This window comes from Felis catus, chromosome C1 (assembly GCF_018350175.1).
Source record: "Felis catus isolate Fca126 chromosome C1, F.catus_Fca126_mat1.0, whole genome shotgun sequence".
In the NCBI taxonomy this organism is placed as follows: domain Eukaryota; kingdom Metazoa; phylum Chordata; class Mammalia; order Carnivora; family Felidae; genus Felis; species Felis catus.
In genome coordinates, this window is record NC_058375.1 from 87,895,706 (window position 1) to 87,910,440 (window position 14,735).

Genomic DNA, 14,735 nt, shown 5'->3' on the forward strand with positions numbered 1-14,735 from the left:
TTAAAAGAATGGATTATAGACAAAAATAATAAATACAAATAAACAAATTACAATGAAATGTAAGTAACGTCAGAATGCCAGAGAATGTTTAGGAAGTGATATTTTGAAGGATACATTGGATGATGGAAGACAAAAGAGAAGTTCTGATGTAACAAATATTTAAGATTCAGTAACGATTTTTAATGCCATCAGTAATATGCACTGCAGTGGAGGAGTATTTGAGAGAATAACATCCAGGTTGTTCATGTCTTTGATGTACTTTTCAAGAATCTTTATGAAGATCTATTTGGGTTATATCAGAAACATTCAATAAACATCATAAATTGAAAAATGTACATTCTTTGACGTCACCAATTGCAATTTATTTTTATTAGAATTTTCGTCAATATTTGCATCTAAAAATTACTTAAAATATAAACTGTGACTCTTGAAAATTTGAAAACTTTGTCAAATGAAGAAATAAAGAAAAACTATGGTACTTACAGGAGGACCTTTAGGTCCAGGGAATCCAACTGGACCCTGAGGTCCTTGAGGGCCCTGAAAATAAAAAGCAGTGGAGAAATTTAAGAATATGCCTTAAAAGATACATCTTTTTACTTTACAGTTTATTTCTACAGATGAAACACAATATAGCATACAGCTTCTTCATCATCATGACAGAACTACAGTAATGTAACAAGATAATGTAAGCTAATCTAAAAGTTAAATGCCTGATTTTTCACCTTATTCAGTACTCAAAACCACACACCAATGGCCTTAAATCATGAGCACTGTAAATATTTAGAATTCATAATAAAGTGAGCAGAACATAGATGTATCAAGAAGCTCCATACTTTTAACATTAGTTGGAAACATCCTTGGGACAGAATAATTCAATTCCCTAGCCACCCCCAAAAAACTATTTTTAAAATTGACTCTATAAATGTTTTGATTCCAGTCATACAAAAGTAAAGGAAAAAATAAGTGACTAATTCAGAAAGACCTTTAACTAATTTCTATATTTAAAATGTATTTTGGAAGATGCCAATATCTCATTTTACTCATATATAAAATTCTTTTGTAGATCAGAGAAAAAACGCTTTCTTGTATTATTTTTCTCATTAACATTCAATCTAAAAATACATTTATAATATTGTTTTAACTTAATCTTTAATCAACATTATTATTCAATACTTATATTTATATAAATTTAAAATGCAGTAAATAGACCCTATTATAGTGACAGCAAAATAATTGGTGAAGATAATCCTTTATGTTCCCAGAACATAATAATTACGTTTCCAAAAGAAATACATATATATAATGGAACATAATATAAATAGGATTTCTTAAATAACTCAACTAGAATAGGATTTATTTATATTTAAATAAAAAATGAAGTTTGCTAAAATTGGTCTTTACTCTTTTCAGTTTATCAGTTTAGCCTTTCCAAGGGAAATTTGGTTATCATTTTTAAGTCAATGCTAGTTCAGAAATCAGCACAAATTATTCCTATTACCAGCATCTTATCTTAAAATCAAAAAGAAACTTCAAAGTTCAATATGTCATTAAATAAATAGATATCACAGTGTAATTACCAAAAACACTGGGCAACCTTTGGGACTTACAAGTTTTGGTACTCTCATTGAAGTATGAAACTATCATTCTTAAATATATATCATAATAACTTAATATTATAAACAAAGTTTTATTTTAAATATAAAATATTAGGGGGTTCTGGGGTAGCTCAGTCGGCTAAGCATCCGACTTCGGGTCAGATCATGATCTCACAGTTTGTGAGCACCACATCGGGCTCTGTGCTGACAGGTCAGAGCCTGAAGCCTGCTTCAGATTCTGTGTCTGTCTGTCTGTCTCTCTCTCTCTCATTGCTCCTTCCCTGCTTATGCTCTGTCTCTCTCTGTCTCTCAAAATTAAACATTTAAAACAATTTAAAAATTTTTAAATATTATTTTTTTAGGCTATGTAGCAAGCCCTATTTTTCTAATTCCTTAATATGTAGTTTCTTTGCCTTCTAAATTTCTGCTCCTTTTCAACCAAAATTTGATTTTGGATTTAAATTTCTTTAAGGAAAAAAAATTCAAAAATCACTTCTCTACAGAATACATAGAAGAAAAAGTGGACCTGTATAAAATTCCACAAGAAAGTGTTGACATAGTCCTTCCATATTAATGAAAATAGTTTCCAGGTGATGTGGAAAATACATACTCAGTGTAAAGACAGTGTTGGAACCCAGTAAGTGTTGCCAGATAAAAACCAAGTGCCTAGTGAAATCTGAATTTGAGATAAATAATGAATAATAATATTCCCCAATATTGCGAAGGACATACTTACACCACAAACTATTCTGTTGTTCATGTAAAAATTCAAATTTAATCGGGTGTCTTAAGTCTTTTTATTTTATTTCATTTTTTATTGTTGTTGTTTTTTGGCTTTTGCTAAATCTGGTAATCTTAGAACAACTAAAAGCTGTCTTAAGTAAGTCTTTAATAATAGGCATCCATGATCCGCAAATCATGAGTATGAGGAATTATTATATTTAAGCTGCAGAGTATCCTAATTAGTAAATATATAATAGTATATATTTAAAATATCCTACAACATGTACATAATATGTACATATAATACTATATTTATATATATATTTATAAGCAAATATATTGTTAAAGAAGTCCATTGAAATGGGCAAAAATAGGTATTTCCATTTCTAGTTCAATAGTACTATAAAACTCTCCCCCTAAACTTCCCAAGTCATTTATTTTATTTATTTTTTTTTTAATTTTTTTTTCAACGTTTATTTATTTTTGGGACAGAGAGAGACAGAGCATGAACGGGGGAGGGCAGAGAGAGAGGGAGACACAGAATCAGAAACAGGCTCCAGGCTCTGAGCCATCAGCCCAGAGCCTGACGCGGGGCTCGAACTCACGGACCGCGAGATCGTGACCTGGCTGAAGTCGGACGCTTAACCAACTGCGCCACCCAGGCGCCCCCCAAGTCATTTATTTTAAAGAAAATATTTGGTAATATTTCTATCATTCTTCAACTATGCCTAAGACATAACCAAATAGTTTATGATACATAAAATTCTTTGGAGAAAATGAGGATATGTTAGGGAGAAAAGGTTTCATCAACTATGCAGAATATAGGAAGTATGTCCTGTATATTTAAAATGTATGAATGCTATTTAAAAATGGTTTCCAGCTTACTTAATTTTTTTTTATAATAACCTCTACTTTAAGCTTCAAAATACACTTCCCTTACTCTCAAAGTATTTTTACAATTACGAGTAATCATACTGTTGGGTCACACTGTTATGTTCCAAAATTGTGAATATATATGGTTGATCATGACATTTTGGAATGCAGAAACAAAATATGAAAGAAAAATAGTTTATGCTTTAAAAACAAAACTCCTAGTTTTGCTATAATTTGTCAAGTGGTTCTATTCCATTTAATGATTTAGCCATTTTAATTAAATTGCATCTTCTTATTAAGATTACTTTGACCATCAAATTTTTAAAATGTGTATGTTATTTATGATTTTAAAATGTACAGGATGGACTTAATTTGGGAATAGTTCATCAATAGTGAGAGATATTTAGCAAGAAAGTTTACTTTAATTAAATATGAACCAAAGCTTTGAAACAACTATAATTAAATGTTTATTCTTAGGTCTTATCTACTGACATTTCTGTCACAAATAGAAACTTCATTACAAAAAATTACTTATTCTCAGTTTTAAGTTACATATCATGGGGTATTTCAGTTTTCTCTTTGTGAAACATCTATTATAAATTTCAAATAATAATATACAAAAATATATTACTATAACTGCATAATACTAAACATTGTTATAGAATATTCAGAAAGGAGTCTAATTTCTTTAACAGTAATACAGATTGAATATTTAAAATTCAAGAAGATCACTTTCAAAAACTCTGGCTACAAAAATGCTTTGTTTTACCCAAAGAAAACAAATAAAGGGCATGCTTACTCATGTATATTTAGCTTTATTTTATATCAATTGAAAATCAATTTACTAAATAGCTTTTCTATTTACTGGAATAGATGTTTTATCTTGATTTGAATGTATATCGATTCTGACTTAATGGCTACTGGGAGCTTGCCTTTTACCAGCATAATGTTGCTTCCAGCTCTATGGACAAAATGAATATCAACAGGGAACACAGGAGAACTGAAGGAGAAGGCATAGGTGTCATATGGATATTCAAAAAAATTTTATTTGGCTTGAGTTTGAGAGACATCATAGGGCAATTATGCACATTATTTCTCTCATTTCTATAACAAAATTGGTAGCACATAAGTGATTAAGATTTTTTAAGAAGTGAATTAAAAAATAAGAACTTTTAAATTCTGAATAGATTTTGCAAATTTCTGTGTACATGTATTTGCAGACACATGTACTTTTTCCCAGAAATTTAAATACTTGCAAAATATTAATATTTATTTTATGTTACTGTATCCTGTATCATACGTACTCTTTCACCAGGAGGGCCAGGAGGGCCATCACCACCTGAAGTACCCTATCAAAAATAAAAAAAGAAAAGAGAAAAAAAGAAAAATCAGTTTTGATTCCTTCTGATAGCATTTGTCCTCTGGAAGAGGAACTTACAGCAAACGCAAATAGAATACTTCTTTTTTTTTTAAATATAATTTATTGTCAAGTTAGCTAACACACTGTAGAGTACACAGTGTGCTTTTGGCTTCGGGAGTAGATTCCCATGAGTCATCGCTTACAACACCCAGTGCACATCCCAACAAGTGCCTCCTCAATGCCCATCACCCATTTTCCCCTCTTCCCTGCCCCTCACATCATTCCTCAGTTAGTTCTCTGTATTTAAGAGTTCCTTATGGTTTGCCTCCCTCTCTCTTTGTAACTATTTTTTTCCCTTCCCTTCCCCCATGGTCTTCTGCTAACTTTCTCAAAATCCACACATGAGTGAGAACATATGATAACTGTCTTTCTCTGACTGACTTACTTCACTTAGCATAATACCCTCCAGTTCTATCCATGATAGAACAAGTACTTCTAATACCTTTGGACCAGGTTTCCCCGTGGGACCTCTCGCACCTCTTGAACCTCGAGGACCCTGCATACGAGAGCAAAAGATGAAACCGATCGAGTGTCAGGCACACCCCAAAGCACAGAATCTGTTTTTATTTTTGAAGAAACTTATCTTGAAACATTAAATCCAAAATGAAAATTATTATTTTAAATAAAGCCACCCACCGTTGGGCCACGTTGACCCCGAGGTCCTGGTTTGCCAGCTACACCCTGCCAAAGACAGTTCGAACAGTTTCAGTAGGCAGCATATCACAGCGAATCATGAGTCTGGTGCTGAAAGACAGGTACTCATGCAAGAACATTTGTATGAGATAGTCCAGGACAATAGACTTCTATACCATACCCGTGCACCTTTCTCTCCATTGGCACCTGGAAACCCAGGAAATCCAGTGGAACCCTACAAAAATAAAAATAATAAACAATGAGTATGGTAACTAACGTTTTTAGACACAAGCTGCAGGCCTTTAGGAAAATGAACTTACAGTAACATCTGAAATCCTGGAAGCAGTGAAAGTACGAATTGATAAAATACATTTTAGTTTTTCACTTTAAAATAATGAACCAAGTATCATTTCTCATATTAGAAAATATAAATTAGAGAACACTATATAAAATAATTTTGACTTACAATTCTACACACTTGCTTCAACTTGGAAGAAAAATCTTATTTTTCATGAGCATGAATAAATATTAAAATAAGAATTTTATAAAAATTTTCCTAAATTAACATTGTTGTATTTATATATTTGAAACTTTTAATTTAATATTTTACACCTTTAGAATTGAATCAAATCATAAAGGCTAAAAATCTTCTTCCACCTTTCTGCTTGATGTTTGAATGTGGTTAAACCTAGCTGAGAGTTTAAGTCAGGCAGTCCAGCATTAAAGTCCTGTTTTTGGAATTCCAAAGGCATAAATTCATAACTTACGTTTATCATACATTCACCTAAGTTGGGCACATTACTTATCCTCTCCAAGCATAGTTTTTCTGCAAAATGAGGACACTCACCCACATCTTATAGGTACTTTGACTTTGTGGGCGATTAGAATAAAGGAAGGCAAGGCATACAAATGATAACGATAGATAACAATAAGTATTGGTTGTTTAAAGGTGTAATAGGCACAGTGAAAGCATCATACTTCATCCACAGACAGTCACATTTTACAGATGGAATATAATATAGTCCCCCATTTCATCTTGTGCATATTCCAGATTTTTATCTGTTTACAGATTCCTTTGAACATGACTGTGACTGGTTTGCTTTATCGCATCATGAAACAGAACAGATTAAAGTTCAGATCTTTTCTCCTCAATGTGCTAACTATGAGACTTTGGAAAGTGTGTGCTTCCAAATACTCACTTTTCCTATTCAGACCACTTTATGAATTAAATGCAATAATGTATAAAATATCCAGCAGAGTAGTAGACATTCAGATTTTACATACTTTGCCATGTGTTAAGGGAGATATAACAAAACCTTCCTTTGACTTGAATATATTTCTTGCTTTTCTTTCCATTCATTTGGATTAAATTACCCCTAAAATAATATTTATCTAAGTGATAAGTGTCCCCTCCATTTCATGATAATTCAGAGTAATTCCTAATAATGTGGATTGTCAAATCCCACTGCAGATTTCTCTCTCTAGCAGAAGGACCCAGGAATCTGCATCTTTAACAATTCCTCCAGGTGATGTATATAATAGATACCAATGTATATTTCCTCCAGGAGAAAGTTGTATGTGAAGCCTTATGGGAGCTGATGGCCAAAACAATCATCCATTGTATGCACTGCTGAGCTTCTTTTTATGACCCATTTCCCAATATATTCTAATTCATATCTATAGAGGTTACTATGTGATTCACCTGAGGACAATTGTTAGGACATGTAATATTCACATAATGGGGAAGTAATGTCTGCAAATTATGTTTTTTGAAGGACTTTCAAAGCCTTTTTCTCTATGGAGAATGAGAAGTTAGATCTGGTAGAGGATTACTATGGGACTACTCTAGGAATTTGACAAGTGAGTAGAATCCAATATGGAAATAACCTACTCTACCAGATTTTATCTGTGAACAAATATTCATTTCTGTCTTGGATAGAATAGATAACTAATCATATTTGTAGAGACTCCATTCAAACAAATTGCTCTATGCATCAATTTTATTGTTATAAAATTTATTTTCTTATGTAAGTTTCTGCTCTAGGCAATTTATGAGAAAAAAACAAAAATGCCCAATCCATCAACTAAATAGTTTGTAATATAAAGGCATATTCTTCTTCTTTTCTCACATAAGGAGTTATCACCAAAATATAAAATTTCCATGATACGTTTTACTTTATTTTTAATGTTTATTCATTTTTGAGAGAGAGAGAGAAAGAGAGCGAGAGCGAGCAGGGGAGGGGCAGAGAGAGAGAGAGAGAGAGAGAGAGACAGAATCTGAAGTAGGCTCCAGGCTCTGACCTGTCAGCACAGAGCCCAGTGAGGGGCTTGAACTCATGAACTGTGAGATCATGACCTGAGCTGAAGTAGGACGCTTAACCAAGTGGGCCACACAGGCACCTCAGGAATTATAGGTTTTTAAATGGAAAAAACAAACAGCAAATGAAAGGCTGAAAAGTCAAAGATTAATGGTAAAATTGGCTCACCAATTGTGAAACTTACAAAATTATTTGAATGCTGTTTTAAATATAAAGAATCCTACATTAAAACAGATTTACTTTTTGAAGTAGTGATCTTTTTATAGTACCAATGATGGTGCAACTTTCAAATACCCATTGTGATTTACATTGCTAGTAAGATATTAAATAAATTATATTGTCTAACTATAGTCCTTAAACTGCTTAAGAGATTAGCAGTTGAATTTCACTTTTAGTGCAATATAGATTTAAATATATTCAAAATTCATTAGATTCCACATAGGAAAAAAATGTGAAGATATCTTTGATCTTTGATGAGACCATTATTTTTTGTTTTAGAACTAAGAAACATTAATCATTTTTTATCATAAAAACAGTTATTGTGAAGAACAGTAATATGAAAAAATAAAAACCAAGGTTTCAGACATTTTGGTTAAGGAGTAAAGAAGAAAAATGTTTGATTTCTCTAGGAAGAAACATTTCTCTCCAGTCACTCTGGTGCATTTTGTTAATAAAAATAACTCAAAGAATATTGAACAGAGTATTGTCATAGGAAAAACAGAAGGAAATAAGAATGCCAAATAAAAGAATATTGTGCTAAGCCTTCAAGTAATATAATAGTTTTCTGTTTTTAAATCAAAACAGCACAATTGCAATTCAACTTCCTAATTATATCAAGAACTCATCCAGCAATCTAATGATAGCTTAAAGTTGTGGGTTATGCAGTGAATGTTTTTTTTTTCACTCATAATACTTGTGAAAATGCTTGACATATGAAAGGAAGGTAGCTAAGAGACGGGGCAGTGTATTAGAGACAATATCTAAAAGGTAAAACTTACTAATAAGCATTCTAAATGTAGCTAGAAACCTTTAAATGATGCATGTGTTATTTTTAAGTCACAGATGAAAAGCTCAAAGCATTATGTTTACCTCTTACTATACAAGGGATTCCACATTTTCTAGAAACTCAATGAAAATTTATAAGACAAAACCACATAGCAAGCCTAATACAGTGTCATCACAGGACAATGAGTGAACATAAGTACATGCAGTTCATATTTGTCAAGAGGAAGGACATTCTGGTTTCCCAATGATTATCTGGGGAACTTATTAATAAATATGTTTGGAGATTATTATATAAACAGGATTTATCTTTATATACGATTCCTGTCAAGCCTGAATGGGTCAAACAGAGACAGATTGAAAGGTAGATGGATAGATAGATAGTCTGTCTCATGGGCATATAAGTATTTTAATAGTAGAAACCAAAATGTATGTATTAATTTATTTAACCACTTTAATTAACTAGTCAATGCAAGAAGTGCAGCCTTGACAAAGTTTTAAGATTAGCTTGAGGAAAATTAGCACACCAGGGTAAACATCTATTTTTAAAACCATCTATTTTTATGCTTAAAATATGTATCTTTCAAATAGTTAAAAATAAAATTTTAGTTCTGTAGTGGATCAGATGGTGGCCCCAAATCCATATATCTGATATTCAAATCTCTGGAACATGCGTATGTTGCCTTATTTGGAAAAAGAGGTCTTTGTAAGTGTAGGTTAAGTTAAGGATCTTGAAATGAGATCATGTGGTCCCTAAATGCGAAGACAAGTGTCTTTATAAGAGATAGAAGAGATGACAGAGAGAAAAAAAAAAAGCCATGTGGAGATGGCAGAGCTATGCAGAGACAAACCACGGACTGCCCTGGTTTACTAGAAGCTGGAAGAGACAAGGAGAGACTCTCGCCTAGAGCTTTTGGAGGGACTGGGGCCCTGCTGACACCTTGATTTTATTAGGCTTCTGGTCTCCAGAACCATAAGAGAGTAAATCTTTGTTGTTTTAAGTCACCAAGTTTGTAGAAATTTGTTACAGTAGCCCTAGGAAACAAATACTGGGGAAAGGAGGGAAGAGAAAGATGATGAAAGATGTATTGTAATTTTTTTTTAAAGGCAGCAAGTGGAAATTCAAACCCTTAGGGTACTAGAAATGAAATCAAAAACTGTTATCCATCATTTATCATCCCCTTTATAACTTCTAGATATAGTAGTATGTCACTCTGGAATAGTCCTGATTCCAATTACAAGGAAGTAGCTGACAATGTCTTCCTTTTATGACACTGTCTGCTAAAATACTCCAGTCCATAATCACCTAGGGTCCCGGAGCTCCTTGTGTACCAGGCACCCACAAACCTGATGTCCTTCCCTTGTGAAATTATATTTTAAGGATTTATCATCTCTGTGTTACAAACCATTATGTATGATTAATTTCTACAAAATGTTGATAAACTATAAACATCAAGCTAATTGTTTTACCTTTGGACCTTGTCTTCCTGGATATCCTGGTAATCCTGGAACACCAAGTTTCCCCTAAAGTTAAAAAAAATAATAATAAAGATTCTAAGTTGAATTAAGTTTAAATGATGATTTTAGCCATTTTTCTAGAAGTTAGAACCACATATTTGTACAAAGGGAAGATTTACAAGTTTTCACCATACTTTACTTACATTATATTTCTTCATTTGCATAGGGAAAAATTGTTTTGGACATATTTCTAATGCTATAACGTTCTCTAACTTAACACCTGTCTAAGTGACAGTGCCTTCTTTGGGGGCAGGACCCTGAGCTAAAAAGAATTCTAGGACTCTCTCTGAACTCTTAAGCATGACTAAAGAAAATGCCTAAGCTTTTCAACATTAAAATTAGTTAAAGTTAGTTGATGTAGTTAGAACTGCATTTAGATTTTATCATTTCAGCTGGAGTTAATCCTTTTTATAAAATGATTTCATTTCTCATGTAAATACAAAGTAAGCAATCCTGAGTTATTTAAGTATTTCTCACTGAGCAGTTTAAAGAACTATACAAGAAATTCTGACCTAATTTTGGGGCCAAGCTGCTTCTTCTTTTCAAACATCTGGAAAATCTGGGTTAATCGACACATCAAATGTTGAGAACTATAGCTAAGTAATGATGATTTTTGTGGAGTGTTAATTCCTGCAAGTGGGACCTTAAATGTGCAACAATTTTGCTCCAGTGCAATGAGATTACTTCTCAAAAAGTGCTAAAACAGTAAATTGAAGCAAAGTCCAAAGATGTGTAACAAATACCAAGAGGTTTAAAATGCTACACTAGCAAAATTTCACCCTGAACAAAGCATTAACTTAAAAATACAGGTAATGAGAAAATTAAACTAAATTTCTGAATAAAATGTTTGTGGAATTTTACTGTGACTATTTTCCTTAAGATTTTATAAAAGCACACTCCATATATATATAATATTATTTATCAAAGTCTTAAAACATTGGGAAGCACATAGCATCATTGTTTCCCATGTACTTTTAAACAAAATAAGAATAGAAACAAAAACAAATCCAAATTACTACATGTAACAGTAAGAGAGGAACAGCAACTTTATGAACCACAATAAATATTTTACTGGATGAATCAAGGTAAGAAAATAGGAATATAGTTTATGACCTTGTTATTATAGATTGAACTAAAGAGTTGTCTGATTCAAGATCAACACTGCATAGGTAAGCAGTCTTCAGATGGAAAATATGCAAACAAGCCCTAAGAAGTACGCTTATAATGATGTCCCTTTGGATGCATTAAGTTATCATGTCTGTTTTATGCCACTGATTTCAAGGTTAATGAAATTCTCTAATTATGATCATCAAGTCTTTGTGTTCCATGTTAATTACTGTATTAGAATATAGACTCTTACTCACTTTAGAGTCATTTCAAAATAAATCCAGGCAGAAGTTTTGTTTGCCTTTTCAATATGGTGATGGGCAACTTCCATAAAGGGGAAATGCTAATGAAATGTTAAAGAAGAATTGTGGGGCAAAGTCCTGATGCCTCTGAAGAGACTCTGGCGTCATTTACAAGAATAAAGTGGAGGAAGGATGGGAGGAAGTTCCCATAATAGTCTGAAACTATTGGCTAGTGAGTACTCTAAGTGGAAGGGTGATAGGGCCTTGGAAACCTTTGTTTCCTCTCATCCTTTCCTTCCCTGCCTAAACATGATGACATTATTCATCAGTTCACAAATGGCAACTGGGAGGGTGAAACTTTAGAAGAACTACTACATCAGATGATTCATAATGACATGAGGAAACATCTTCTTACCTATGCAGTCACAGTGCCTGTGTAATCCTTATATATTGTTCTTCTGAGCCAGGATGGCAAGGAGGGAAATTAAGAGTTTTCTTAAACAGCATGGAATTCTCATATTTTATAGAATAGTGGCATGCTCAATATAGAAAATTTGGAAAGCAGGTATACATATTAAAAGGAAGGAAATCATCTGAGTTATACCACCAAGAAATAATTCGTATTTATATTTTTCTTTAGTGTACAAATAGGATAACACTTGTCATGGGAATTTCTAGTTCTTTCTTAATTTAACTTCATAGTTACATTATGAGGTGCTCACCATATCACTAAATACTCTATGATGCCATAGTTTTAATGTTGTCTAATATTACATGAAAATGTAAATGTAATGGTTGAAAATATTTTCTGACATAGTATATATAGCACAGTGGCTCTTAAATCAATGAATATTACAATTATGGGGACGTTTTAAAACATAGTGATGCCTGGGTTAACACTAGACTAAAATTAATCTCTTCAAGTTGGGCTTTGACATCATCATTTTGTAAAACACTTGCCTGTGAAAATGCATGTTCATGTGAAAAAATATAAAGTGTACATTTTGGTATGAGGAGCAAAGATAATTCTACCTCTTCCAAAACAATAAGTATACCATCTTTCATTGATTCTTTGATCCATTGTTAATCACATGCACATTCTTTTTAAAACTTTTTTTAAGTTTTATTTTATTTGAGAGAGAGAACGATAGCAACAGAGAGAGAGAGAGAGAGAGCATAAGTGGGGGAAGGGGGGAAAGAGAGAGAGAGAGAGAGAGAGAGAGAGAGAGAGAGGCAGAGAGAGGGAGAGACAGAGAGAGAGAGACAGAGAGAGAGAATCCCAAGCAATGTGGGGCTCAGACTCAGGAACTGCGAGATTATGACCTGAGCCGAAATCAAGAGTCAGACGCTTACCCGACTGAGCCACCCAGGCGCCCCAGTCACACTCAAATTCTTAATCTCTAATGAACGTGCAAGAGCTTGAAGAACTGCTAATTCTGCAAGGCCAAGGAGAGCAGAGGGGATAGGTGACAAGGGAGAGTGAAAAAGGATCAATGTAGCCCTCTCATGGTTGTACTCCTAATAGTATATGGATATGCTTGAAACGCAATAGAATCCTCTAGTTTTCTGACATAGATGATTACAAATATTTTTACATGACAATGAAACATCATCTGTGAATTTAAAGTTGTTCACTGACCTTCTCTCCTGCTTGCCCAGAAGGACCGGGGTCTCCAGTTGGACCTGCTCGACCCTTGGGTCCTTCAGGGCCATCTTCTCCTCTTGGACCTACTTGACCAACTTCTCCCTGAAACACAGAGTAGCAAAATTCTTATAATTTAAAATACATTGGAGATTGAATAACAGACATTATAGTCTATCAGAAAGTCATATTCTTCAACTCTTCATTTATTTCCTTATGTTTTATTTATGACAAAGCGGCCTGAAAACATTTGACTTCATCAACCTTTCCATTGGTAAATAACAACTGAATATAGTCTGACATTTGAGAGCTTGTTTGGAGGTTCTAGCAGGGGAGCACAGCTACTCGTATACCCTTGATCGAAGAAGGGTCCTCCTGTATTGGGGAAAGTCGTCCTCTTCGACTGAGCGCGCTTCCGGAGGGTCACACGTGGAGTGGTGAGGAAGGAAGGGGACCCCCGCCTAGCCAGCCAGATCAGCCGAATCAACCCTGGCGATCAATGGGGTAACAGATGTCGCAGCCAGATCGCCCTCCCATCCTAGTCTGACATTTGAAAACCTACAACAGCCTGATGCTACCATGTTTAATATTAAAGTAATTTTAACACATCTGTGTTGCACAGAGGAAGAAAAAAAAATAAGATTCAAAGTTAGATGGTATAGGGTGGCAGAATAATCAACCCCAAAATATGCCACTCTGGTGTGAAGATTATTTTGAACTGAAAGCAACTGAGAAGAAGCAGATGTAAGGGAAGCTACTAACAGCAGGATATAAATTTTCAAAAGTGCCCTCCCTCCCCTTTCTACAAGAAAAGACAAATGTTAATCACTGGAGACAACTAGACCCTTATCAGTCTGGAGCCAAAAGCAGACACCAGAGGAATCTATTCAACAAACTTCATTAACTAGCCTTTGTCTACCTTTAGTTTCCAATATATCTACCTTCCCACAATTTGCAGCCCTAGAAACTAAAAGTCCTTTTCCTTGTCATCTCTCTAAAAATTTATTCTTCCTTTGCTGAAATGCCATATAAACCCAAATTCTAACCACCCCTTTGAGTTAATTATCATGGAGTGCTCCCATGTGTAAACTTGAGGCACAGGCTAGAAAACTTCTGTTTGTTTTTCTTTTGTTAATTTGTCTTTTGTCAATCTAATTTTACAGGGCCCCAGCCTGAGAACCTAGCAGGTTAGTAGGAAAAAGTAATTTTCCTCTCTGACAATAGCAATTTTGGAAAACACTTTTGGAACACAAGAAAAATGCCTCCATTTTAGACTTGTTTTTCACATTTATAGTTTTAGGGACTGAAATGTGTAAATCATTGCCCCCATTCTGGAAACAAGCATTACATACATTTTAGGGAAACAAAAAAATTCTGCAGTATGCTTCTTTGCTTAGATATATTAGGTATTATGGTGTTAGATAAAATAAATCTTCCCAATAAAGCATGTAGTTTAATTTACTTTGGAAAACTTGTATTTTTGTTTGTTTTCTAGACATTCATTACCAGAAAAAAAGTGTACTACTTTTATGCTCAAAAATTCAAGATCACTAATAATGAAAGTTCAAGAAAGTTGCAAATACATGGTTTCCAAGCAATAGTTCACCACAAAATTTAGAAGAAACCTATAAAACCTCTTATTTTTTTTTGCTACTTATTTAT

At 33.5% G+C, this 14,735-nt stretch overlaps 1 protein-coding gene across 9 annotated transcripts in view; it reads right to left on the minus strand.

Annotated features, from left to right (window-relative positions):
• COL11A1 (collagen type XI alpha 1 chain) overlaps positions 1-14,735 on the minus strand; it is a 215,493-nt gene that overhangs the window by 82,926 nt on the left and 117,832 nt on the right. For all 9 annotated transcript variants that reach the window (XM_023258940.2, XM_023258942.2, XM_023258945.2 and 6 more), the window contains 7 exons: positions 13,071-13,178; positions 10,035-10,088; positions 5,426-5,479; positions 5,248-5,292; positions 5,054-5,107; positions 4,496-4,540; positions 484-537 (listed from right to left, as the gene is read on the minus strand). In XM_023258940.2, the coding sequence (XP_023114708.1) occupies positions 484-537; positions 4,496-4,540; positions 5,054-5,107; positions 5,248-5,292; positions 5,426-5,479; positions 10,035-10,088; positions 13,071-13,178 (414 nt within the window). The remainder of the gene's footprint in view (positions 1-483; positions 538-4,495; positions 4,541-5,053; positions 5,108-5,247; positions 5,293-5,425; positions 5,480-10,034; positions 10,089-13,070; positions 13,179-14,735) is intronic.